This window comes from Bufo bufo, chromosome 8 (genome assembly GCF_905171765.1).
Source record: "Bufo bufo chromosome 8, aBufBuf1.1, whole genome shotgun sequence".
Taxonomy (NCBI): domain Eukaryota; kingdom Metazoa; phylum Chordata; class Amphibia; order Anura; family Bufonidae; genus Bufo; species Bufo bufo.
In genome coordinates, this window is record NC_053396.1 from 61432115 (window position 1) to 61459219 (window position 27105).

At 44.2% G+C, this 27105-nt stretch overlaps 1 protein-coding gene across 1 annotated transcript in view; it reads right to left on the reverse strand.

The window, feature by feature from the left end:
• Nucleotides 1-22554, reverse strand: part of LOC120977756 (probable E3 ubiquitin-protein ligase MID2) — a 456812-nt gene extending 434258 nt beyond the window's left edge. Inside the window, exon 1 of the mRNA XM_040405841.1 lies at nucleotides 22453-22554. Coding sequence (XP_040261775.1) covers nucleotides 22453-22548 — 96 coding nt within the window. The 5' untranslated portion in view covers nucleotides 22549-22554. The remainder of the gene's footprint in view (nucleotides 1-22452) is intronic.
• Nucleotides 22555-27105: the final 4551 nt, after the last annotated feature.

A 27105-nucleotide genomic window follows, 5' to 3' on the forward strand; every position in this document is an offset into this window, starting at 1 on the left:
CTGGGGGGGGGGGGTTCGCCATCATCAGCTGGAAGGGGACAATCAGCGTTTGATGCGCCCTGATGGCGTGTACCTTAATGACATTGGCTTGGACATCTTTCTCTCTGGCCTGCAGGATGGGGTGGAACAAGCCTTGTTTTTGCTGGGTGGGGGTCGGAGTGCCGTGTAGAGGTACATGGCCTCCTTCGTGGAGGTCGGTGGTTTAAGAAAAATGGTACAGCGGAGGAGAAGGCGTTTTTGCGCATCAATGTTCAGTGCGGCATAGCGCTTCTCGCACTCCGGCATTTAAGCATTGGATGGTTATTAAAGAGTTTTAAAAAAAAATAAAAAATGGAGAGATAAATAAAGCTGTGACCGACCTTTCACCCACAAAAACGGCTTGTTGTGTTTTATTTCCGGCAGAGAGACAGGGTTAGCTCTGGGGGGTGTCAGTTGTCTGCAGTCTATTAAACGCCATAGCGTATAGCGCAGGTGTTTCAGACTGAGGACGGTGTTGAGGGAGTGGGGTATTATATTTCCTGCCTGTCTGGCTGGTTAGGTTAGAGTCAGGACAGAAAGGGGTTTAAAGGGGCCCTAGCAATGCTTCTAGTATTGGTTTCTTCCCCCTCTTCCCCAGGGTGTGCAAATGGTAGGGTCGCTCCTCCTCTTCCTCTTTAGAGATAATAAAAAGGAGGGTCTCCTGAGGTTCGGCCTCTTTTCTCCAGCACCTAACAGTGGGAAGCTTTCCCGCCCTCCCTCCCATTATGCAGTTATGCTCTGTTTGTTTGATGTTTTATATTTCTTTTACTTTATTAAGTCACAGCTGGAGGTCGGTGGTTTAAGAAAAATGGTACAGTGGAGGAGAAGGCGGACTTGCGCATCAATGTTCAGTGCGGCATAGCGCTTCTCGCACTCCGGCATTTAAGCGTTGGATGGTTATTAAAGAGTTATAAAAAATACATTAAAAATGGAGAGATAAATAAAGCTGTGACCGACCTTTGACCCACAAAAACGGCTTGTTGTGTTTTATTTCCGGCAGAGAGACAGGGTTAGCCGTAAGGGGTGTCAGTTGTCGGCAGTCCACAAATTTATATGGCAGTAGTTGGCAGGCTAGCAGTTCCGACAAGCCCAGCGGTCAGCCATTGGGCAAGAGGACCCTGTCAAAATGACCCTGTGCCAAAGTCCCTAGAGAAGAGCAGTTTTGTGGAAACAGGTATATTGCAGGTCTCAATCAGTATTTGGTGGAAGCTGTTATATCGCAACCTTCAATCAGTATTTTGTGGAAGCAGGTATATAGAACCCCTTAATCAGTATTTTTTAGAAGGAGGTATATCGCACCCCTCAATCAGAATTTTGTGGAAACAGGTATATAAATCCCTTTAATCAATATTTGGTGGAAGCAGGTATATCGCACCCCTCAATCAGTATTTTGTGAAGGTAGGTACAGTGGATATAAAAAGTCTGTTACAATGTCAGGTTTCTGTGCTGTAAAAAATGTGACAAAGATAAATCATTTCAGAACTTTTTCCACCTTTAATGTGACCTAAAAACTGTACCACTCAATTGAAAAACAAACTGAAATCTTTTAGGTGGAGGGAAGAAAACAAAAAAACAAAAATAATGTGCTTGCATAAGTGTGCTCACCCTCTTATAACTGGGGATGTAGCTGTGTTCAGAATTAAGCAAATCACATTCAAAATCATGTTAAATAGGAGTCAGCATACACCTGCCATCATTTAAAGTGCCTCTCATTAACCCAAAATAAAGTTCAGCTGCTCTAGTTGGTCTTTCCTGAAATTTTCTTAGTCGCATCCCACAGCAAAAGCCATGGTCCACAGAGAGCTTCCAAAGCATCAGATGGATCTCATTGTTAAAAGGTATCAATCAGGAAAAGGGTACAAAAGAATTTCCAAGGCATTAGATATACCATGGAACACAGTGAAGACAGTCATCATCAAGTGGAGAAAATATGGCACAACAGTGACATTACCAAGAACTGGAAGTCCCTCCAAAATTGATGAAAAGATGAGAAGAAAACTGGTCTGGGAGGCTACCAAAAGGCCTATAGCAACATTAAAGGAGCTGCAGGAATATCTGGCAAGTACTGGCTGTGTGATACATGTGACAACAATCTCCCGTATTCTTCATATATCTGGGCTATGGGGTAGAGTGGCAAGATGGAAGCCTTTTCTTACGAAGAAAAACATCCAAGCCAGGCTACATTTTGCAAAAACACATCTGAAGTCTCCCAAAAGCATGTGGGAAAAGGTGTTATGGTCTGATGAAACCAAGGTTGAACTTTTTAGCCATAATTCCAAAAGATATGTTTGGCCCAAAAACAACACTGCACATCACCAAAAGAACACCATACCCACAATGAAGCATGGTGGTGGCAGCATCATGCTTTGGGGCTGTTTTTCTTCAGCTGGAACTGGGGCCTTAGTTAAGCTAGAGGGAATTATGAACAGTTCCTAATACCAGTCAATATTGGCACAAAATCTTCAGGCTTCTGCTAGAAAGCTGAACATGAAGAGTAACTTCATCTTTCAGCATGACAACGACCCAAAGCATACATCCAAATCAACAAAGGAATTGCTTCACCAGAAGATTAAAGTTTTGGAACGGCCCAGCCAGAGCCCAGACCTGAATCCGATTGAAAATCTGTGGGGTGATCTGAAGAGGGCTGTGCACAGGAGATGCCCTCGCAATCTCACAGATTTGGAGTGTTTTTGCAACGAAAAGTCAAAATGTGCCATGCTGATAGACTCATACCCAAAAAGACTGAGTGCTGTAATAAAATCAAAAGGTGCTTCAACAAAGTATTAGTTTAAGGGTGTGCACACTTATGCAACCATATTATCTTATTTTAATATTTTTTCTTCCCTCTACCTAAAGAATTTCAGTTTGTTGAATTGTACACTTTATAGGTCACATTAAAGGTGGAATAGTTCTGAAATGATTTATCTTTGTCTCATTTTTTTACATGACAGAAACCTGACATTTTAACAGGGGTGTGTAGACTTTTATATCAACTGTATTTTAAACCCCTCCTCAATCAGAATTTTGTGGAAGCTGATATATGGCAGGCCTAAATCAGTTGTTAGTTGAAGCAGGTATATCAAAACCTGCAATCTGTATTTTGTGGACGCAGGTATATGGAAAACCTCTACCACTATTTTGTGGAAGCTGATATATGGCAGGCCTCAATCAGTTGTTAGTTGAAGCTGGTATATCACCCTCAAGCAGTAATTTTGTGGACGCAGGTATATAGAAAACCTCTATCACTATTTTGTTGAAGCTGATAGATCGCAGCCCTCAATCAGTATTTTCTGAAAGCATACAAATGCACTATAATATACTTTATATGTTAAAAAGTATATTATAAGTATATCACACCCCTCTGTGTATCACACTTATCGATAGCACAATGTTACCAGTCCTTAAAAGGACTTTTGTGGTCCTATTAGCTAGTGTTTGGTGTCCCTAAGTTCCTAACAGCCTGTCCCTGCTCCAAAATGCAACCTCTCTCTACACTGGCAAAACACAATGTAAAATGGCTGCCGGATGGGGTTATGTTATAGGGTTGGGAGGTGTCCATGTGCTGAAACGTCTGAATTAGCTGACCTGTCCCACCTGATGGATGTGTCATGGGTCAAAGTTTGGCGCAATGCAAAAGAATATGGCGCGCGCAAACATCGCCATATGTTCGCATGTTCGGCAGATCGCGAACGTGCAAAGGTCGCCACGAACCAACTGCCGGGCAAACCGCAAGGCCATCACTAATCACTAAGCACCATTCTTCTAATCATAAGATCTATCTGTGCAGAGGTTCACCTCTGTGTACCTCTTGTTGTCATTCCAATTTGTCATTGTATTCCCAACCAAGGGACAATGCAACATTGAACAGTGCTAACATCTCGGCCTAGGAATGTAGCATTTTGCTGGAGTAATAACACAAGTTCTCTCAGTTCAAGGATTATGTCCCCATCAATCTGCTACATTTTAGTCTTGTCCTTATTGATGTTGTAATTGCAATGCTGAGAAGTGTATATGCAACTGTGTAGCATCAGTTTTCAAACCCCTTTTTTTTTTAAACCCTCATTTTTTTTACTCCATGCTTTCCCAGAGCCATAACTTTCTATTTTTCCATCACATCACGGCTTTTTTTTTTGCAGGACAAATTTTTACTTTCTAATGGCACCATTTTATATTGCATACAATTAAGTTGGAAACTGGAGAAAATTCCAAATGGCATGGAATTGGGAAAAAAACTATTCTGACATAGTTTTATGGGTTTTGTTTTCACAGTGTTCCCATGTGGTAAAATATGTTACCTTCAGTCCAAATACAGAGATACCACAGTGCTCAATAAGCATCTTTTTCTGTCACCTACAGGGAATATTTTTGCTACAGATGCTGTGCAACCCTTCTTTTCCCCCCAGAAATCCATTGAGAAACAGTTAATAAGAGAACAACGGGGGAGATTTATCAAACTGGTGTAAAGTCGAACTGGCTTAGCAACCAATCAGAATCCAACTTTCATTTCTGACAGCTCCTTTGGAAAATGAAAGGTGGAATTTGATTGATTGCTATGGGCAACTAAACCAGTTCTAAATCTCTCCCCAAATTTGTTTTTTTCGCGGCATAGCTAGCAGTGTAGATTTTCGCTGCAGATGTTGCATTATTGCATCGTTTTTTAAAAGAAAAACTATTGCAAGGCTTCTACAGTTAATAAGCGTCCCAGGGAATATTTTGACAAAAAAAAAGTTGTGAAATTGTACCATTTATCTCCAAAAGCCTGTTGTAATTTTTCTACATTTAAGGAGTTTCCAATAAGCATATTTTCCAACATCAATGTTAAAGATGAGCAAAGTTTTCAAAAATTCGCTTCTCCGAATTTTTCCAAAAAATTTGATTTGATCCGAATTATTTTGTGATGAATCACTGCTATTAGACCTCTTTTTCACCCCAATTACAGAATGAATGTGTTATACAATAAATTTTCTATGAAACCATGTGAACAACCCAATAACAGTAGCATTAGACCGCTTTTTCACCCAAGTTAGTTAATCAAGGTATAATAGAATTACTTATCTATTAACCAAGGGGCACACTGTTTAATTAGTCCCAGCCCTCTCTCTATGCTCTCCCTATGATCTCCCTACACTGTCTCTGCGCTGTTCCTGAACTCTTCCTATTCAATATTTTACAATTGCAGGCTTTCTTAATCACTGTCCATAGCGCTTGGCACATCTCTCCCTGTACACTATAATCAGCTAGCTGCTGAATGGCTGTCTGCATGAAATTATGGGTGATTTCACGTTCCTAAGCTTCTTACTTTCACTTTGTAACATGTGTAGCCGCCGTTTTAGGAAAAAAAATAAAAAATCGATTCTTTAGTATAAAGCACTTAATCAGATTTTTTCCTAAAATTTGGATCGAATTCCACTTCATCAGCTTCGATTCCCTCAACACTAGATGTCGGGACTCGGACCACCACCAATGTGATAATGATGACCTACCCCTTTAAGTGTGACTTCCGATTAAGTGACTTTATATTCAGGGACTTAAGAAGGGAACAACATTCAGTTGTTTATCATTTTAATTGCATTGTATTATTGTGTTTTTCTTCTTTTTTTTATTCTCTTTTCTAGCGTAATCCCAGTTAGCAAGTATGTGTTCCATGATTGACAACGCAGTCCAATGCACATCTTGTAAAATGTGGCAGTCCTGGAAAAGCCATTTGAGGGTGCATACTTTGTGCAAAATGTGTGCATGTTTGGAATCCCAGATCCTTATTTAAATAGCATTTTGACACAGAGATATCTCGGCAATATGAAAAAGAGTTTGCTGCTCACAGAGCAGACACACTATTGGGTAGATCAGTGGTCGGCAAGCCGCGGCTCGCGAGCCACATGCGGCTCTTTACACACTTTAATGCGGCTCTTCTGCAGGGCTCCAGATGCCATTTGCGACTGGACCCGCCGCCGCAGCTCTGCTCAATACAGCGGCGGGCACAGGAGATGATCGTTCTCAGTAGCAGGAGGAGTCTCTCCCTCCCCCCTGTGCTGCTGCTGTCCCCGCCGCTGCCAATAAGAGACAGGAGGAGGAGGGGAGGGGCTGTGGCCACTGCGCCACCAATGAAGAAAACTGACCTGTTAATACAAATACAGGAGGCGGGTGCCGGAATCAAATAGCCGGCACCCGACCTCTGTGACAGGGAGCTGCGATCCGCTGCAGTTGAGTTAACCCTTCAGGTGCGGTACCTGAGGGGTTAACTGCCGCTGATCGCAGCTCCCTGTCACAAAGGTCGGGTGCCGGCTATTTGATTCCGGCACCCGCCTCCTGTATTTGTATAAGAAACGTTGGTGGCACAGTGCCCCCCCCCCCAGTATAATAAACGTTGGTGGCACAGTGCCCCCCCCCCCCAGTATAATAAACGTTGGTGGCACAGTGCGCCACCCCCCCCCCAGTATAATAAACGTTGGTGGCACAGTGCGCCCCCCCCCCCCCCAGTATAAGTAACGTTGGTGGCACAGTGCGCCACCCCCCCCCCCAGTATAATAAACGTTGGTGGCACAGTGGGAAGTGCCAATGAGGGTTAAAAATAATAAAAGAAAATTAACTCACCTCCTCCAGTTGATCAGGTAGCTGCCGGTCTCCTGTTCTTACTTCTTTCTAGTTTCTTCAGGACCTGTGGTGACGTCACTGAGCTCATCACATGGCCCATTACCATGGTGATGGATCATGTGATGAGCACAGTGATGTCACCACAGGTCCTGCGTCCTGAAGAAACTAGAAAGAAGTAAGAACAGGAGACGATCAATTGGAGGAGGTGAGTTAATTATTTTTTTATTTTTTAATCCTCATTGGCACTGCCCACTGCGCCACCAATGTTTTTTATATTGAGGGGGGGGCGCACTGCGCCACCAATGTTTATTATATTGGGGTGATGGGGGGGCGCACTGCGCCACCAATGTTTATTATATTGAGGGGGGGCGCACTGCGCCACCAATGTTTATTATATTGGGGTGATGGGGGGGGCGCACTGCGCCACCAATGTTTATTATATTGAGGGGGGGCGCACTGCACCACCAATGTTTATTATATTGGGGTGATGGGGGGGCGCACTGCGCCACCAATGTTTATTATATTGACCTTGTACTAAGCATTCTGTATTCAGAATGCTATTATTTTCCCTTATAACCATGTTATAAGGGGAAATAATACAGTGAATAGACTTTCATCCTAGGAACCATGCGTGAAAATCGCACTTGCTTGCGATTTTCACACAGCCCCATTAACTTCTATGGGGCCTGCGTTGCGCGAAAAACGCACAACAGAGCATGCTGCGATTTTCACGCAACGCACAAGTGATGTGTGAAAATCACCGCTCATGTGCACAACCCCATAGAAGTGAATGGGTCCGGATTTAGTGCGGGTGCATTCCAGTATTTTGAATGCCGGATCCAGCACTAATACATTCCTATGGGGAAAAATGCCGGAGCCGGCATTCAGGCAAATCTTCCTTTTTTTTTCGCCGGAGATAAAACCGTAGCATGCTACGGTTTTATCTTTTGCCTGATCAGTCAAAATGACTGAACTGAAGACATCCTGATGCATCCTGAACGGATTACTCTCCATTCAGAATGCATGGGGATAAAACTGATCAGTTATTTTCTGGTATAGAGCCCCTGTGACGGAACTCAGTGCCGGAAATGAAAAACGCTAATGTGAAAGTACTTTAAAATATTAAGTTTAAATCCCCCCTTTCCCAATTTTACATATAAAATATATAAACAATAAATAAATAAACATATTACATAGCCTTTTTAGTCACCTTGTCACCCCAAAAAATAGCATAGGACTGTTCTATTATGGGCCGAATGTTTCATAAAATGCGAAATGCACGCGGCTTTTTTTGGTGTTTTTTTTTTTTTGCACGGTATTGAGTATCACAATACTTTTTTATGGTGACGAAAGCGAATCAAAATTTTGGTTTCAAAACAACCCTACGCCGATCTGATCGGCGTAGCGTTGTCACGATACCAAAATTTTGATTCAGTTTCGATTTGGCGACTAAAAATTTGATTTGGCTCCGAAATTTTTCAGTTCAGGAGCCAATGGCTACTTGGAATTTTTTTTTAGTCTGGAGCACTGTTCTGTGTGCCGGGCGCCCGCTCCCCTCCCTCCTCTCGGGGGCGGCAGCCAGCGGCTGTCCTGCCTACATGTGTGCCGTGCGGCGCTCAGGCCAAAGGAGGCGTCACTGACTGTCAGTGGGGCCGCGGCGGAGGGAGGCGAGGAGGCGGAGCTGCTCTGTCTGCTATGACCTGTAAAAGCTGCCCCTCCAGGCTGGCAGCAGAAGAACACAGTCACAGAGTAACACTGAGGCACGACTTGTTGGAACTTGGCCGACCCTGCTGGACTCTAGTCTGGACTCTGGAGAAGACACCTTAAGGCAGAGCCAGCTGAGATTGGAGCCAGGACCAGACCGACCCCACTCCAGCCAGACCCCAGTGATATATCAGGTACCGACTTCAACATTGTCCCTCATCATGTCACCCCCCCGATGGTGCAGACTCCAACATTGTCCCCCATTAGGGAGCATAATGGATGAGGGCTGACGGCTGTCATGGGGGGCATGATGGCTGACATGGGAGTAATGATGGATGGGTGCTGACGGCTGACATGGGCATGATGGATGGGGTGCTGACGGCTGACATGGGCATGATGGATGGGGTGCTGACATGGGGGGATGACATAAGGTCATGATGGCTGACATGGGGGGCATGATGGATGGGGGCTGACGGCTGACATGGACATGATGGATGGAGTGCTGACATGGGGGGCTGATGGCTGACGGCTGACATGGGGTGCTGACGGCTGACATAGGGGCATGACGGCTGACATGGGGGGCATGATGGATGGGGGCTGACAGCTGACATGGGCATGATGGATGGGGTGCTGACGGCTGACATGGGGGGCATGATGGCTGACATGGGGGGCTGATGGCTGACATGGGGGGTAATGATGGATGGGGGCTGACATGGGCATGATGGGGTGCTGATGGCTGACATGGGCATGATAGATGGGGTGCTGACGGCTGACATGGGCATGATGGATGTGGTGCTGACATGGGGGGCTGACGGCTGACATAAGGTCATGATGGCTGACATGGGGGGCATGATGGATGGGGGCTGACGGCTGACATGGACATGATGGATGGAGTGCTGACATGGGGGGCTGATGGCTGACGGCTGACATGGGGTGCTGACGGCTGACATAGGGGCATGACGGCTGACATGGGGGGCATGATGGATGGGGGCTGACAGCTGACATGGGCATGATGGATGGGGTGCTGACGGCTGACATGGGGGGCATGATGGCTGACATGGGGGGCTGATGGCTGACATGGGGGGTAATGATGGATGGGGGCTGACATGGGCATGATGGGGTGCTGACGGCTGACATTGGCATGATGGGGTGCTGACGGCTGACATTGGCATGATGGATGGGGTGCTGACGGCTGACATGGGCATGATGGATGGGGTGCTGACGGCTGACATGGGCATGATGGATGGGGTGCTGACATGGGGGGCTGACGGCTGACATAGGGGCATGACGGCTGACATGGGGGCATGATGGATGGGGGCTGACGGCTGACATGGGCATGATGGATGGGGTGCTGACGGCTGATATAGGGGGCTGATCTGAGGTATGATTAACATTGGGGGTCTGATTGGTGGTCTGACCTGAGGTATAATGGAAAATATTGTTTCTGATTATACTCCTCTAAAACCTATGTGCATCTTATAGGGCGAAAAGTACAGTCCTCAAACCAGATCGAAGATATCAGGACCACACAGAGGAGAAGCCAGCTGCTGCAGACAGAACCAGGACCAGGTGAGCTGCGGGCGGGGCGGGGGGAGAAGGGGGTCACCGAGATGTAGCTTCGCTTGTGTTGCCAAAAAATCCTTGCACAGGCTCTGGTCACGTCCACGTGACAGGGCCGGTGCAAAGAGTCCCACAGTACCCAAACTATGTGGATACTTGCATGCACAATGTTCTCAATAAAAACTTATTGAAACTAAAAACAGTGTACCATCCTATGTATTTTCGGTTTTAAAAATGTGGCTCTCAAAATAAATTTCAATCGTGGTTTTGGCGAGATTTGGCTCAGTTGAAAAAAAAGGTTGCCCACCACTGGGGTAGATGAAAGGAAAGGTAGGAGAATGGAAGATCAGGAAGGTAGCTAGCCGAGCTATAGGTAGAAAGTGGGGTAGAGGGAGGAGTGCCAGGGAGGCTAACCCTGATCTGACACACCCCAATAAGTTTGCAAGGTTGGCAGATAAGAGGGATGTCAATTCAGGTATGGCACTGCTGCAGCAAGACACAGCTCCAGTAACTAGGGGACCAGGAATGAAGGGCAGGCCAGACAGATGCTGGAAGTGGGGAAACTCAATCATAAGGGGTACAGATAGGAACATCTGTCACAAAGACCAGGATCACTGAATGTTTTGTTGTCTTCCTGGTGCTCGAGTTTGACATACAGTATTGTGGAACGAATTGACAAATTACTGGGCGGGCTGGTGAAGACCCAGCAGTCCTGGACCACATTGGAACCAATGAGAAAGTCAGAAGTAGGTGGAGGATCCTGAAAAGTTATTTCAGTGACTTATGTCCCAAGCTCAGGGCAAGAACCTCAAAGCTAGTATTTTCTAAAATACTACCTACATCATGAGCCTCACCAGAAAGGCTGCGGGAGATTAGGGAGGTTAACAAGGGGCTCAAGAACTGTTTCAGGATGGAGAGGTTTTGGTCCCTGAAGAACTGGGCTGACTTCTCTGTTGGCTACAGGCTCTATCATGAGGATGGGCTGCACCTCAATGGGGAAGGTGCAGCTGTTTTGGGAAAGAAGATGGCTGGAAGGTTGGAGGAGTGTTTAAACTAGGAACTGGGGGAAAGGGTAATTACATTATAGGAGGGTAAGACAGTGCAGAAAGTGACCTGGGGCGAGGTAATGGGACTGGGGGTAAAATGGAGGGAAGGACTAGAACAGTTCATATGGAAAGGTGTATGGTAAAAAAAAACATCCAAAAACCTCTTAATTGTATGTATACTAAAGCCAGAAGCCTGACCAATAAAATTTGTGAACTGGATTTAGTAATGTCTGAGGAGGACTATGACATAGTGGGAATAATTGAGACATGGCTGGATGACAGCTATGACTGGGCAGTTAACGTACAGGGTTACAGTCTATTTAGAAAGGATCATCAAAACCGGAGAGGGGGAGGCGTATGCCTTTATGTAAAGTCCTGTCTAAAGCTCGCACTCCGGGAAGATGTAAGTGAGGGAAATAAAAATGTGGAGGCAAAAATAATAATAAAATACTAATAGGAGTTTGTTATATGCTACCTAATATACCAGAAAATCTGCGACTAAGGGAAACAGATGAGACGGCAAAACATAATGAGGTCATTATTATTGGGGACTTCAACTTTCAAGATATAGACTGGGAAACTGAAACTTGTGGATCTCATAACGGAAACAGGTTCTTGGCAATAAATAAAGACAATTACTGTTACCAACTGGTTCTGGATCGTACTAGACGGATGGCCATGCTGGACTCAGTATTAACCAATAGACTTGACTGAACAGCAAGACGTGCAGGTTGGTGGACACCTGGGAAATACTGACCATAAAATAATAACTAGAGATGAGCGACAATTTGCAGAATTTTCCAAAATTTTATTTATTTGTGATGAATTGCGTCAAGAAACAGCTATTTCCTGTCTGCAGAGACCCTGTGTATTGGTGTATAATACTGCATTGCAGAAACATGCATAGGTAGTCCGCTGTGGTAGTGAAATAGTTACTTTGCGTCTGTATGACCGGCAGTTGACAGTATTGGGAGGGTGGCAACCGCTTGTGGAGTCAACACACTGGCCCAGTCACAGAGTGGTGAGGGTTGCAAATGCATGCGGAGTCAACATAGTGGTCAGTCACAAAGTGGTGAGGGACGGGTGGCAAACGCATAAGGAATCAACACAGTGGCCCAGTCATAGAGTGATGAGAGTGGCAAACGTATGAGGAGTCAACACAGTGGCCCAGTCACATGGTGAGTGCAACAGCAGTGGCAGTAACAGCACAAATTGGTGGGTGGCAGTAGGAGACCATGGCAGCAGGTGAGTGGCATAAGGCGAGTGGCAGAATCAGAATAGTGGCTGAAGGAGGTAGCCAGAAGAAACGGGTCTCTTTTCACAAAGTTTGTGTGTGGCACCCAAAAAGATCTAGTCTGATGCATCAGGCACTGGCGTATGGAAATCCTAGCTGATCCACACCTGATTCATCTTTACAAAAGGTCAGTCTCTCCACATTTTAGGTGGAAAGGCGATTTATCCTTGGGGTAATTATGCCCCCACCCGCACTGATGCCACACTACTGGCTGGACAGGAAAGCTTGTCCAGGGCAAACTTGGCCAGTTGTGGCCCCAAATCAAGTTTGGCTGCCCAGTAGTCCAGGGGATCTTGGATATCAGGTAGCAGGGTGCAGACTAAGTATGCCACATATGCTGGTTCAGGTTCTGCCTTATGTCTTGTTGCTGCTGGTGGGTGGTTTTTTTCAGTAGTCGGGTGAAGAAAAGTGCTCATTAGAGACTCCAGACTTAAGTTGCTGCTGATGGAGCTGGTGCTGCTCCGGCCCCCCACCCCCTCCAGCAGCCATGGCAGTGGAACGTGAGCGCAGAGGGCCCCCTGCACAGACCTTTGTGAGGATGGGCGATGGCGCATATAGGATGTCTTAGCGGGTGGATAAAAGGCCCCCATTTTGCAGCGGTAGCGACGGTCCAACATGGTGGACAGACAGTAGTCATCCCTTTCCCAAAGGGTGATAATACCGCTGTCACTACGCAAGAAACTCAGCATGCATCTGGCCATTTGTGCAAGGGACTCGAAGGGACTTCCAGCCCCCATCTCCACTGCATATTGCCACAGTGTCTTGGGGTCATCTGCTTGGTCTTCCTCATCGCTCTCTACCTGCTCCTCTCCTGTCACTTGTGCAGAAAAAACACCAATTTCTGTTTACTTTGCTTGTGTGTAAATGTCCTCCTCCTCCTATAGTTCAGCCCCCACAGGGCTCAGGTGGCTGTGATGTAGGCACCACGTCTCCTGTCCCCTGTCCAGCCAGCCGAAATGCATGTTGGGGCTGGCGCCATCCTAGAGGAGACACAGTATGGGTAATTGTTTTTGGTCCTGCACATTTTGCTACTGATAATTATTGCACTTGAACTTTATTGGTTCTCTTTTTCTTTTGTGGACATATATGAACTATTCCCACTGTGTTCTCTTTCAGTAGATGTTGCCTTTTTCCCCTGCACCTATGTATACTTGGTTTTAACTTATGTATTTATTTATCAATAAAATGTATATTGATTGCAAGCGGTCTGGCATTCATCATAGGTATTCTAGCCAGATTTAACAGCATCTGCTCCAGGACTTGAAGGAGTGGAATGACATTGTTCATCCTGTAGCCGTGGCAACTGACAAATAAAGTGGCCTCCTTAAAGGGCCTGAGCAAACGGCTGGTGTCACGCATGAGCTGTAACTGGTTAACATCAAAGTTACACAGGGGAGTTCTCCTGTCCGCCTGCATCATCAAGAAATCATTAATGGTCTTCCTCTGCTCATATAGTCAGTCCAACATGTGGAGGTTGGAGTTTCAATGGATGGAAATGTTGCATATCAGGTGATGTTGGGGAACGCTGTTCTGCCTTTTCAGCTCAAGAAGGGCATGCTTTTCAGTGTAAGAGTGCCTGAAAGGCATGCACAGTTTCCTAGCCATTCGCAGGATGTCTTGAAGTTGGGTGGAAGACTTCGGGAAATGCTTTACAACTAGATGTGCTCCATGCAGGGCGCATGGGTAAGCCCTCCTTGACACAGCGCTGACACGATGTTCTTCCCATTAACGGTGAACATGGTTCCAATCTTAAGTTGGCTAAAAGACAGCCAGGATTCAATTTTATCTTGAAAAACATGGAGCAATTCCTCCCCGGTGTGACTCAGTTCGCCCAGGCAAACCAGGTGCAGAACAGCCTGACACTCCCATGTTCTGCACAGGTGGAATACTTGAGTAGCACTCCGAATTGTGCCTGCAGTGGAGGCTGTGGACAAGGTGGAGGATGAGGAAGCATAGGAGGACATTGGCGCAGGACCCACAACTTGAGAACGTGGAGGTGGCAGTGCCGTCACCTGGCCAAGTTGCTGGTGTGGCTGGGCAGGAACCACATTTACCCAGTAGGCCGTAAAGAACATATATTGCCCTTGACCATAGTTACAACTCCGCATGTCAGAGCTGCCTTGAACTTTAGCAGACACAGACAGGCTCAAGGACTGGCCCACCTTCTGTTCAACATATGTGTGCAGGGCTGGTACAGCCTTTTTGGACTCTCCACCTTGGCTCGACACAAGACATCAGTTCTCTGAAAGTTCCACCACATGGAAAGGGAATGACTGCACTACCAGCAACTTGGAGTAGTAGGAGGAGGATCATTGGGACTACTGAGGTGGTACAGCCTTGACTGCTGGAAAAGGGTGCCAGCCACTGGGTGATGCAGCAGTTGCTACATTAGGCTGTACCACTACATTAGTGCCATGGTTTTCCCAGGCCACTTTATGGTGACTCTGAATGTGTTGATACATGGCCTTGGTACCAACATTGGCACCCTGGCCACGCTTCACCTTCTGCCCTCAGATTCTACAAATGCACACACTGAATTCCTCTGGTGGCTTGATGAAAAATTCCAACACAGCTGAATATGGCATTTTCCCCCCACCACTCTGTGGTGACTGCCTGCTGCTGCATCCGCGAACCTGTGCACCACTTGTTCTTTCAACTCAATCGCTGGAGTTTCTATATTTATATGGAATGATTGGACTACAGTATCCAGAAAGATTATCAAAGTTACGGTTAATCAGTTTAGAAAAACAAACAACTAAGGCAGGAAGGATTTTTTTCCCTAAAATGAGGTTACTTGGCTTCTACCCCATAAGGTTTTTTGACTTCCTCTGGATCAACTTGCAGAATAACAAGCTGAACTGGATGGACGTTTGTCTTTTTTAAGCCTTACAAACTATGTCACAGTATTAGATACCGCCTATATTTACAGATAAAACAGGATCCAACATACACAATAGGTCATATCACAGGTTATCTACCCCCCCCCCCCCCCCCCCGACTGCAGAACAGGTCAACGAGCATTCCAAGAAAGCTCTCCCATAGAAGTCAATGAGGTCTCCTCCTGTCTATTGTGTCTATGGGCTCATTCACATGACCGTGGTTTGGTTCCGCATCCGAGCCGCATATTTTGCTCGAATGCGGCTTGGATGCAGAACCAAACCACGGTCATGTGAATGAGCCCATAGACACTCTGTGTGCTGTCCGCATCCGTTGCTCAGTTCCATGGCTCTGCAAAAATTCATATCCTATTCTTGTCCATTTTGCAGACAAGAATAGGCATTTCTATAAAGGGCCGTCCATTCCATTACACAAATTGCAGAAGGCACATGGGCGGAATCAGTGTTTTGCGGATCAACAATTTGCAGACCGCAAAACACGGCACGGTCGTGTGAACAATCCCTATGGCTCATGGTGGCTACTGTAAAGCAAATCTCTAAATGCTTTTAAGAACAACTCAGGCAATATAGAACCCCCCAAAAATCATGTTCAGTAACATAGTAACATAAATGTAAAGCTGAAAAAAGTCATCCATCCAGTTAAGCCTATTATCAACAAATTTCAGAGGAAGGCAAAAAATCCAGGAGGTAGAAGCTAATTTTAGGCTAGGGCTACACTGACTTTTTGTAGTGCGACTGATTGATTTAACTATTAAATGACAGCTGCAGTCCATAAGATTGCAACAATTGAACACATTAATTTTGACTGCAGCTGTCATTCAATAGTTAAAATCAATCAGTCGTGCTACAAAAAGTCGCATTGTAGCCCTAGCCTTAGAGGAAAAATTGTTTCCTGACTCCAATCAGGTAATCAGGATGACACTCTTAATCAATCACCTTTCGTTCAGAAAAAAAAAAAAAAAAAAAGGATATGTAACTATCTGGTTTTAACTGGCAGAAAAAACTATTGGTGACACATTCCATTTAACAAAGGACTGCTATTGCAGCTAGTCATTGACAATAATTAAGGGGCCTCACGCCTTCTGAAAAAGTTGTGCACAGTAAAGATCTAGTAATTAGGATCCATTGATTTACTTACTGGTGTTTGGGTTGTGTTGTGGTTGATTACTATAAAGATTATCTTTCACATGGCAGCATTTTCCATCACTATTTGTAAGCCAGAATCAGGAGTGGAACAAAATCAGAAAATGTATCTTTACCCATGGTGGATTTTGTTGCACAAACGTTTCTGCAGCTGAAAATGAGTTCCAGATGAATGGAACCAATGTACTGTAGTCTGTGACCAGTTCTTAGTCTGTTAACCACTACCAGCAGATGTCTAAAAACCTTTACAGGTCCATGTATCCCATCATTCCCCTTTTAGAGGGTAATCTACAGTATGCGCCTCAGTGTCATAGACAATATAAATTTTCTGAATTTGAAAATGCATGATAAAGAATTCTTAAATTCCACATCACATGCACATTAGGTGGCCATACAGACTAACAGGAACATAACTAGAAAAAGCTGGGCCCCATAGCAAACATTTGAGTCAGCCCTTTGCCAGCTTTAGTCTTTGGGTCAGTAAGATTATAGATTGAAAGATGAAAAACAGCATGGGTTTACTACAGGGAGATCATGTCAAACTAATCTTATAGATTTTTTTGATTGGGCGATTAAAATAATAGATGGCGGAGGTGCAGTAGACATCGCTTATCTAGACTTTAGTAAGGCTTTTGATACTGTGCCACATAGAAGGGAAAGAGAGAAATGTAGCAGCTCTCACCTGCCCTTCCTTTAGTTGTGAGCACGGATGGCCCGTGTCAGGTGTGGGCAGCAAATGCAGAAAGAAGTTGAGAAAAATCCAGCTCCACTTTGGTCTGAATATACTCCATTGACTACAACCCTCTGTTCTGTGTCCCTCAGCCAATGTCTAATCCATTCAACAATATGGGAGTCCAAGCCCAAAGACTGCAATTTATTGATAAGCCTTCTATGTGGCACATGCAGAAAGAAGTTGAGAAAAATCCAGCTCCACTTTAAAGGAATTGCGTTTATTCAGCTTGCGGTTAAAAACTCATCCAAGAAATACAAAATTTAGCAGTCTTGTCTTGTCTACATGTTTCGGGCTATCAGAGACATTTCCAGCCCTTCTTCATGACACAGAAAGACATTAAAAGTGAGACCTTTTAAAGGGGAGGGTGCACCTGTGTTCACTAATTGTTTCCACAGGCCTGTAACCGCCCCCAGGAAAAGGTGCCACACTTCCAGTTAACTCTTCTCATGAAAATTAAATGAAAGAAAAAACAAAAATATATAACCATATGTATGCATAGAGAAAATAAAAGTATAATCACTACAAAAAAACTATGTCATACAAGGGTATACATATATAGAGGATACATGGGGTATGAGCCGGATATACAGCAATATTCTAGCAAACCATGGTGGAATGTAATGGAAATCAGGTCACCAGAAATGTGTTGTAGCATTCTCAGGAAAGGAAGAAATTCACATGCCAAAATATTATTAGCATGAGAATTATTGCTGCAAAATCAGATCTAGGCGTTTATTGAGCCCCTCAGGTTGGCGTGTATTCAGTGAAAAAATCCAAAAGGATTCCCTGTTTAATAATTTTCTTCTATGGTCTCCTCCACGTTTAGGCAGAAAAACTTTTTTTATGCCTTGTACTATCATATCTGATGTGTCCCCACCATGGCAGACAGCAAAATGCAGACTAGCTGCCGACACATTGCGACTGCCATGGTGGGGCACATCAGAGATGTGTTTGCGTATCCTAGATTTTATTGCATTAATAGTACAACCCACGTATTGCAGTTTGCACTTTGTGCAGGTGATCAAGTATACAGCGTGGGTTGTATTGCAGTTAAGATACGCTTTCATTGGAAAAACTCTGTTGTTTGCAGTTGAGGAAAAGGTTTTGGATTTCATCATATGTGTGCAGCAAATGCATCTGTGGTGTCCACACCTATAACTCCCCTTGGTCCTAAGCCACACAGGTTGCGACTTTTTGTCTTCTTGGTATAGGCTAGGGCTGACATAGTTTGCAATTGTGGGCGCCCGTCTGGCTGCGCATTTAACCCCATCTGCAACTATGTCAGTCCATTCTCTGTCATAAGACAGGACAGGAAAATGTTTTTTTCTAATATGACATATCTGTTGGTACTCTGTACTATATTGTGTTACAAACAGATTCCTTCTGTCCTTGTCCTTGATAGTGTTGTTTGTGTTTCTATTTTTGTTTTCACTATTAGTGCCTATATCCAGTAGTGGAACCTCCTTATGCACAGGATTTTGCTGTTTAGGATAAAGGAGGGATCCCCTTTCAATGGTTGAGACCTGAGCTATAGCATCTTTTACATGTTTAATGCTATAGCCTCTTTTACCCAGTCTATGGCAAATATGTCCAGCTTCCTCCATGAAGCCAATTTCCTCCGTGCAATTCCTTTTTGCACGGATGATTTCCCCCCTGGGTATATTGGCAGTTACATGTTTAGGATGACATGATGTCGCATGTAATGTGGTATTACCTGCCATAGGTTTCCTATTTTGACACGCTGGAGGTGGCCTTTTTGGATTTGCGCCTGAGGGGGGACCCCGCCACCAGTCAGGTATCCACCTGCACATATAGGAAACCTATGGCAGGTAATACCACATTACATGCGACATCATGTCATCCTAAACATGTAACTGCCAATATACCCAGGGGGGAAATCATCCGTGCAAAAAGGAATTGCACGGAGGAAATTGGCTTCATGGAGGAAGCTGGACATATTTGCCATAGACTGGGTAAAAGAGGCTATAGCATTAAACATGTAAAAGATGCTATAGCTCAGGTCTCAACCATTGAAAGGGGATCCCTCCTTTATCCTAAACAGCAAAATCCTGTGCATAAGGAGGTTCCACTACTGGATATAGGCACTAATAGTGAAAACAAAAATAGAAACACAAACAACACTATCAAGGACAAGGACAGAAGGAATCTGTTTGTAACACAATATAGTACAGAGTACCAACAGATATGTCATATTATAAAAAAACATTTTCCTGTCCTGTCTTATGACAGAGAATGGACTGACATAGTTGCAGATGGGGTTAAATGCGCAGCCAGACGGGCGCCCACAATTGCAAACTATGTCAGCCCTAGCCTATACCAAGAAGACAAAAAGTCGCAACCTGTGTGGCTTAGGACCAAGGGGAGTTATAGGTGTGGACACCACAGATGCATTTGCTGCACACATATGATGAAATCCAAAACCTTTTCCTCAACTGCAAACAACAGAGTCTTTCCAATAAAAGCGTATCTTAACTGCAATACAACCCACGCTGTATACTTGATCACCTGCACAAAGTGCAAACTGCAATACGTGGGTTGTACTATTAATGCAATAAAATCTAGGATACGCAAACACATCTCTGATGTGCCCCACCATGGCAGTCGCAATTTGTCTGCAGCTAGTCTGCATTTTGCTGTCTGCCATGGTGGGGACACATCAGATATGATAGTACAAGGCATAGAAAAAGTTTTTCTGCCTAAACGTGGAGGAGACCATAGAAGAAAATTATTAAACAGGGAATCCTTTTGGATTTTTTCACTGAATACACGCCAACCTGAGGGGCTCAATAAACGCCTAGATCTGATTTTGCAGCAATAATTCTCATGCTAATAATATTTTGGCATGTGAATTTCTTCCTTTCCTGAGAATGCTACAACACATTTCTGGTGACCTGATTTCCATTACATTCCACCATGGTTTGCTAGAATATTGCTGTATATCCGGCTCATACCCCATGTATCCTCTATATATGTATACCCTTGTATGACATAGTTTTTTTCGTAGTGATTATACTTTTATTTTCTCTATGCATACATATGGTTATATATTTTTGTTTTTTCTTTCATTTAATTTTCATGAGAAGAGTTAACTGGAAGTGTGGCACCTTTTCCTGGGGGCGGTTACAGGCCTGTGGAAACAATTAGTGAACACAGGTGCACCCTCCCCTTTAAAAGGTCTCACTTTTAATGTCTTTCTGTGTCATGAAGAAGGGCTGGAAATGTCTCTGATAGCCCGAAACATGTAGACAAGACAAGACTGCTAAATTTTGTATTTCTTGGATGAGTTTTTAACCGCAAGCTGAATAAACGCAATTCCTTTAAAGTGGAGCTGGATTTTTCTCAACTTCTTTCTGCATGTGCCACATAGAAGGCTTATCAATAAATTGCAGTCTTTGGGCTTGGACTCCCATATTGTTGAATGGATTAGACATTGGCTGAGGGACACAGAACAGAGGGTTGTAGTCAATGGAGTATATTCAGACCATGGTCTTGTTACCAGTGGGGTACCTCAAGGATCTGTTCTGGGACCCATATTGTTTAATATCTTTATCAGCGAAATTGCAGAAGGCCTCGATGGTAAGGTGTGTCTTTTTGCTGATGACACAAAGATTTGTAACAGGGTTGATGTTCCTGGAGGGATACACCAAATGGAAAAGGATTTGGGAAAACTAGAGGAATGGTCAAAAAATCTGGCAACTAAAATTTAATGTTGATAAGTGCAAGATAATGCACCTGGGGCGTAAAAACCCAAGAGCAGAATATAAAATCAGTGATACAGTCCTAACCTCAGTATCTGAGGAAAGGGATTTAGGGGTCATTATTTCAGAAGACTTAAAGGTAGGCAGACAATGTCATAGAGCAGCAGGAAATGCTAGCAGTATGCTTGGGTGTATAGGGGGAGGCATTGCCAGTAGAAAGAGGGAGGTGCTCATGACGCTCTCCAGAGCACTAGTGAGACCTCATTTGGAGTATTGTGAGCTGTACTGGAGACCATATCTCCAGAAGGATATTGATACTTTGGAGAGAGTTCAGAGAGCTACTAAACTAGTACATGGATTGCAGGATAAAACTTACCAGGAAAGGTTAAAGGACCTTAACATGTATAGCTTGGAAGAAAGACGAGACAGAGGGGATATGATAGAAACTTTTAAATACATAAAGGGAATCAACAAGGTAAAAGAGGAGAAGAGAATATTTAAAAGAAGAAAAACTGCTACAAGAGGACAACTGCTACAAGAGGACACGTTTTAAATTAGAGGGGCAAAGATTTAAAAGTAATATCAGGAAGTATTACTTTACTGAGAGAGTAGTGGATGCATGGAATAGCCTTCCTGCAGAAGTGGTAGCTGCAAATACAGTGAAGGAGTTTAAGCATGCATGGGATAGGCATAAGGCTATCCTTCATATAAGATAGGGCCAGGGGCTATTCATAGTATTCAGTATATTGGGCAGACTAGATGGGCCAAATGGTTCTTATCTGCCGACACATTCTACGTTTCTATGTTTCTATAGCAATACAATATTTATATAGCAGTTTTTGTGTTTTATGACTTTTAAACAATAAATGTACATTTCATGGAAAAAATTATATTCCACTCCATTCTAAGAGCCTTAACATTTTTATTTTTCCACTAATATATCTGGGTTGGATTTTTCAGTACTATTTTTAATATAACTATTTAAGAGGACATATATACTGTATTATGTTTAACTTTTATTTTTATTTTTTAGAGGGATGGGGCATGAAAATAATGCAACACTGCCATTATTATATGACTTTTTTGTGTCACTCACCTTGCAGTTTTAATAAGACGTTAACTTTATTATATTGCTGAATACAACTGTGGTCAGATGTCACAGTCAAGTCAAGGTTTTTACTGCATGTGCAGTGTGCCCCTCTACAAGGGGAGGCATGCAGGTCAGGAGAGGAGGATAGGAGAGGTGGTTATGGTGGCAAAGAGGGTTGTTATAGTTCTCACAGTAGCTAATTTTTGCAGATGCCGAATTAGACCTGATGAATGGAGCGTTCCGCTCCTAAAAATCCGTTGTCCCATTAAACTGGTTTATGAGAACGTATCTACAGTGTTCACTTTGCTTCCACTTTTGTTGATCAGCTGTTTGAGGAAGTCACAGCCCTCTCCAGAGATCCATTAAACACTGTGGCCTCCTCGCAGCTTACCAATCAAAGAGCCATACATTTGATAGCGGCTGTGCTTGGTATTTTTGCTCAGCCCTATTCAGTTGAATGGGGCTGAGCTCCTCCTAGGCCATGTGACCAATGGCCTAGGAAGAGGACTAAGCACAGAGCAACATGGTCTTTTTGTACAGCAGATCAGCATGGGTCCCAGGAGTAGGAACCCTGCTGATTTGATATTGATGACCTATCCTGATAGTCCATAAAAATGTAAATCCTGGAAAACCCTTTTAATATGTACACTCTCTTACTTTTGTTTCCTTAATCTTCACTGCAATCATTTGCTTTCTTCTTTGTATTATGTCCATAAGTTCATCACATTCCTCACTGAGCTTTGCCTCATGCATGCTGGTATTAACCTGTAGAAAAACAGTAAATATAAAGTTTTAGCATGGAAAATATCTACTTGTTACAAATATGAAACCAATTTAACAGAAAAATAATGACATGTTTAATAAGTTAAGTGGATTAAAGGGAAAGAACCATGAACTGACAAGTTTAATTCCCCGTTAGTAGTGTGCAGCAGCTTTTCTGTCTAATCTACAGGGTGGGCCATTTATATGGATACACCTTAATAAAATGGGAATGGTTGGTGATATTAACTTCCTGTTTGTGGCACATTAGTATTTGTTAGGGGGGAAACTTTTCAAGATGGGTGGTGACCATGGTGAACATTTTGAAGTCGGCCATTTTGAATCCAACTTTTGTCTTTTCAATAGGAAGAGGGTCATGTGACACATCAAACTTATTGGGAATTTCACAAGAAAAACAATGGTGTGCTTAGTTTTAACGTAACTTTATTCTTTCATGAGTTATTTACAAGTTTCTGACCACTTATAAAGTGTGTTCAATGTGCTGCCCATTGTGTTGGATTGTCACACTGATAGCAACACCGCAGGAGAAATGCTAGCACAGGCTTCCAGTATCCGTAGTTTCAGGTGCTGCACATCTCGTATCTTCACAGCATAGACAAATGCCTTCAGATGACCCCAAAGATAAAAGTCTAAGGGGATCACTGGATATGCGAAATTGCTACATGATGATGTGTTTCCCTCTTTATGCACTGAAGCTGGCACATTCCCTGAGTTTTTCCAGCAAGATGGTGCACCACCACATTATGGGTGTCAGGTCCGAGCATTCCTAGATGAACAGTTTCCTGGAAAGTGGATTGGTCGTCGTGGGCCAGTTGAATGGCCAAGGTCTCCCGATCTGACCCCCTTAGACTTTTATCTTTGGGGTCATCTGAAGGCAATTGTCTATGCTGTGAATATACGAGATGTGCAGCACCTGAAACTACGGATACTGGAAGCCTGTGCTAGCATTTCTCCTGTGGTGTTGCTATCAGTGTGTGAAGAGTGGGAGAAGAGGGTTGCATTGACAATCGAACACAATGGGCAGCACATTGAGCACATTTTATAAGTGGTCAGAAACTTGTAAATAACTCATGAAAGAATAAAGTTACGTTAAAACCAAGCACACCATTGTTTTTCTGGTGAAATTCCCAATAAGCTTGATGTGTCACATGACCCTCTTCTTATTGAAAAAACAAAAGTTGGATTCAAAATGGCCGACTTCAAAATGGCCGACATGGTCCCCACCCATCTTGAAAAGTTTCCCCCCTCACATATACTAATGTGCCACAAACAGGAAGTTAATATCACCAACCATTCCCATTTTATTAAGGTGTATCCATATAAATGGCCCACCCTGTATTTCTTTTCACTACACTGCCTACTTAATGTAATATCTGTAATAGGCATTAGCAAATACAACAGTGACTTAAAAAGTCAAATCAAACTAGAATGGAAAGATGCATGCTATCTGAAGGTGAGGAAAATGTGCTGCAGAGTGCCATAATGAGTGCACTGTTATTTCATGTTACTAGGTTCGTACCGAACTTTAGGATTTTTCGGTGTTCGTCGCTTTCTTGGCGCTTTTTGAAAGGCTGCACAGCAGCCAATCAACAAGCGTCATACGAATTGCCCCAAGCGGCCATCACAGCCATGCCTACTAATGGCATGGCTGTGATTGGCCAGAGCAGCATGTGACCCAGGCTCTATATAAGCTTGAGTCACGTAGCGCTGCACGTCACTCTGCTGTTACAAGTGTAGGGAGAGGATGCTGCTGGACTTGTGATTTCAGGGAGAGAATATTAGAGAATCTAACTTAGCTATCTACAGACAAATAGTTGTGTGGGTGCAGGGCACTATCGTTTTACCCTGCCCTAAGCTCATTGACCAAAAATCCAAAAAATACAAACTTTTTGAATTCTGTTAGTTAGGTGGGTGCTCAGTGCACCAGCACTGCATCTGAGCTTTTGGGACATTGCAAATCACAATTTTTGGGGGGCAAACTACAACATCTGGATTAGTCAGTGTGCAATTTAAGGTAGAAATACACCCATCATTTTCTGGGGTTTTAAAAACACACTATTGTTTTCCAAAAACAGTATTTTCCAGATCTGCAAGTGTTAAATTCAAGTATAATATATACAGCTTTCATATTCTGTTGGCAATCTACAACATCTGTATTAGTCAGTGTGCAATTTAAGGTAGAAATACACCCATCATTTTCTGGGGTTTGAAAAACACACTCTTGACAAAAAACAATATTTTCAGGCCTTGCAGCATCAGCACGTGTGAAATTACAGGCTTATATACTGCTGTCAAATTCAGTTTTTAAACAAGCACTCATTTGGGCACAAAAAATTTAGTTGGCAGCCTTTGATGCAGATGTCATTGTGAGATACACCCTTAATACATTTGGGTTACAGTCAGAGATTTTAAATACCGCCATTTGGTGAACCAATATTGAATTCAGGCCTACAGAGGTTCAGGCCCTCTGAGATACTACCTCTACATACAGGGATTTGAATTAGGCATTTGAAATACAGCCATTTTGTGCAAATATATATTTACTTCAGGCCTACAGAGGTTCAGGCCCTGTGAGATACCACCTCTACATACAGGGGTTTGAATTAGGCATTTGAAATACAGCCATTTGAAATACAGCCATTTTGTGCAAAGATATATTTACTTCAGGCCTACAGAGGTTCAGGCCCTGTGAGATACCACCTCTACATACAGGGGTTTTAATTAGGCATTTGAAATACAGCCATTTGAAATACAGCCATTTTGTGCAAAGATATATTTACTTCAGGCCTACAGAGGTTCAGGCCCTCTGAGATACCACCTCTACATAGAGGGGTTTGAATCAGGCATTTGAAATACAGCCATTTTGTGCAAAGATATATTTACTTCAGGCCCACACTGATTCAGGGCGTGTGTGATCCCCCCTATACCTACAGGGGTTTGATTCAGCCATTTGAAATACAGCCATTTGAAATATAGCCATTTTGTGCAAAGAAATCATTAATTGATTAGTCTGGTTCAGGCCGTGTGAGATACACCCTTTACATATTGTTGTTCTTTTCTACTATTAATTAAACACCCATTTAGGGTAAGATCCTAAATTCAAAAAATATGAGGAGATCGTCAAATAAGGGACGTGGCCCAGGTCGTGGTGCTGCTGGTGGAGCTCCTGTTGCAGGGAGAGGACGTGGTCGATCTGTGCCAGCTACACGCATAAGTGAAACCCCTTCCTCAGGTGCGAGTAGGCGACAAAACCTGCAGCGGTATTTGGTCGGGCCTAATGCTGCTCTACGAATGGTGAGGCCTGAACAAGTACAGGCGATAGTAGATTGGGTTGCTGACAGTGGATCCAGTTCCTTCACATTGTCTCCCACCCAGTCTCCTGCTGAAAGACCACAGTTGGCACCTGCAGCCGATGTTCATCAGTCACCTCACCCCCTTGCAAATCCTCCAAGCAGTCCGAGCCACAAGTCATGCAGCAATCTCTTCTGCTTTTTGATGACTCTGTTAGCAGGGTTTCGCAGGGCCATCCACCTAGCCCTGCCCCAGAAGTCGAAGAGATTGAGTGCACTGATGCCCAACCACTTATTTATCAAGATGAGTACATGGGAGGACCATCGCAGCACATCTCGGATGATGACGAAACACAGGTGCCAACTGCTGGGGCTTTCGAAAGTGTGCAGACCGACAAGGAAGTCAGGTATGAAGACTGGGTGGAAGATGATTTCGAGGACGATGAGGTCCTCGACCCCACATGGAATCAAGGTCATGCGAGTGACCTGTGTAGTTCGGAGGAAGAGGCGGTGGTCGCACATAGCCACCAGCACAGCAGAAGAGGGAGCAGGGTGCAAAAGCGGAGCGGCCGTCCTCTAGACAGTACGTCTCCTACTGCCCACCGCAGCAAGGGACCGAGCACACCAAAGCCAGCTCCAAGGAGTTCCCTGGCGTGGCAGTTTTTCAGACAATGTGCTGACGACAAGACACGAGTGGTTTGCACGCTGTGCAATCAGAGCCTGAAGCGAGGCATAAACGTTCTCAACCTGAGCACAACCTGCATGACCAGGCATTTAAGTGCAAAGCACGAGCTGCAGTGGAGTAGACTAACCGCCACTACTTTTCAAGGCGAGCCATCCCTTCCCTTCACAACCAAGTAGGGGACAAAATCAGGTGTGCACTGCGCAATGCCATCTGTGGCAAGGTGCACCTGACTACGGATACGTGGACCAGTTAGCACGGTCAGGGCCGTTATATCTCCATAACAGCACACTGGGTAAATGCAGTGGCGGCTGGGCCTGAGGCGGATAGCAGTTTGGCACATGTCCTTCCACCACCGAGGATTGCAGGGCACTTCAGTTTGCCTCCTGTTGCTTCCTCCTCCTACTCTGCTCCCTCATCCTGTCAGCGTAACACCTTCACCACCAACTTCAGCACAGCCAGGGGTAAACGACAGCAGGCAGTTTTAAAACTTATCTGCTTGGGGGACAAACCCCACACCGCGCAGGAGCTGTGGACGGGCCTTGAACAACAGTAGCA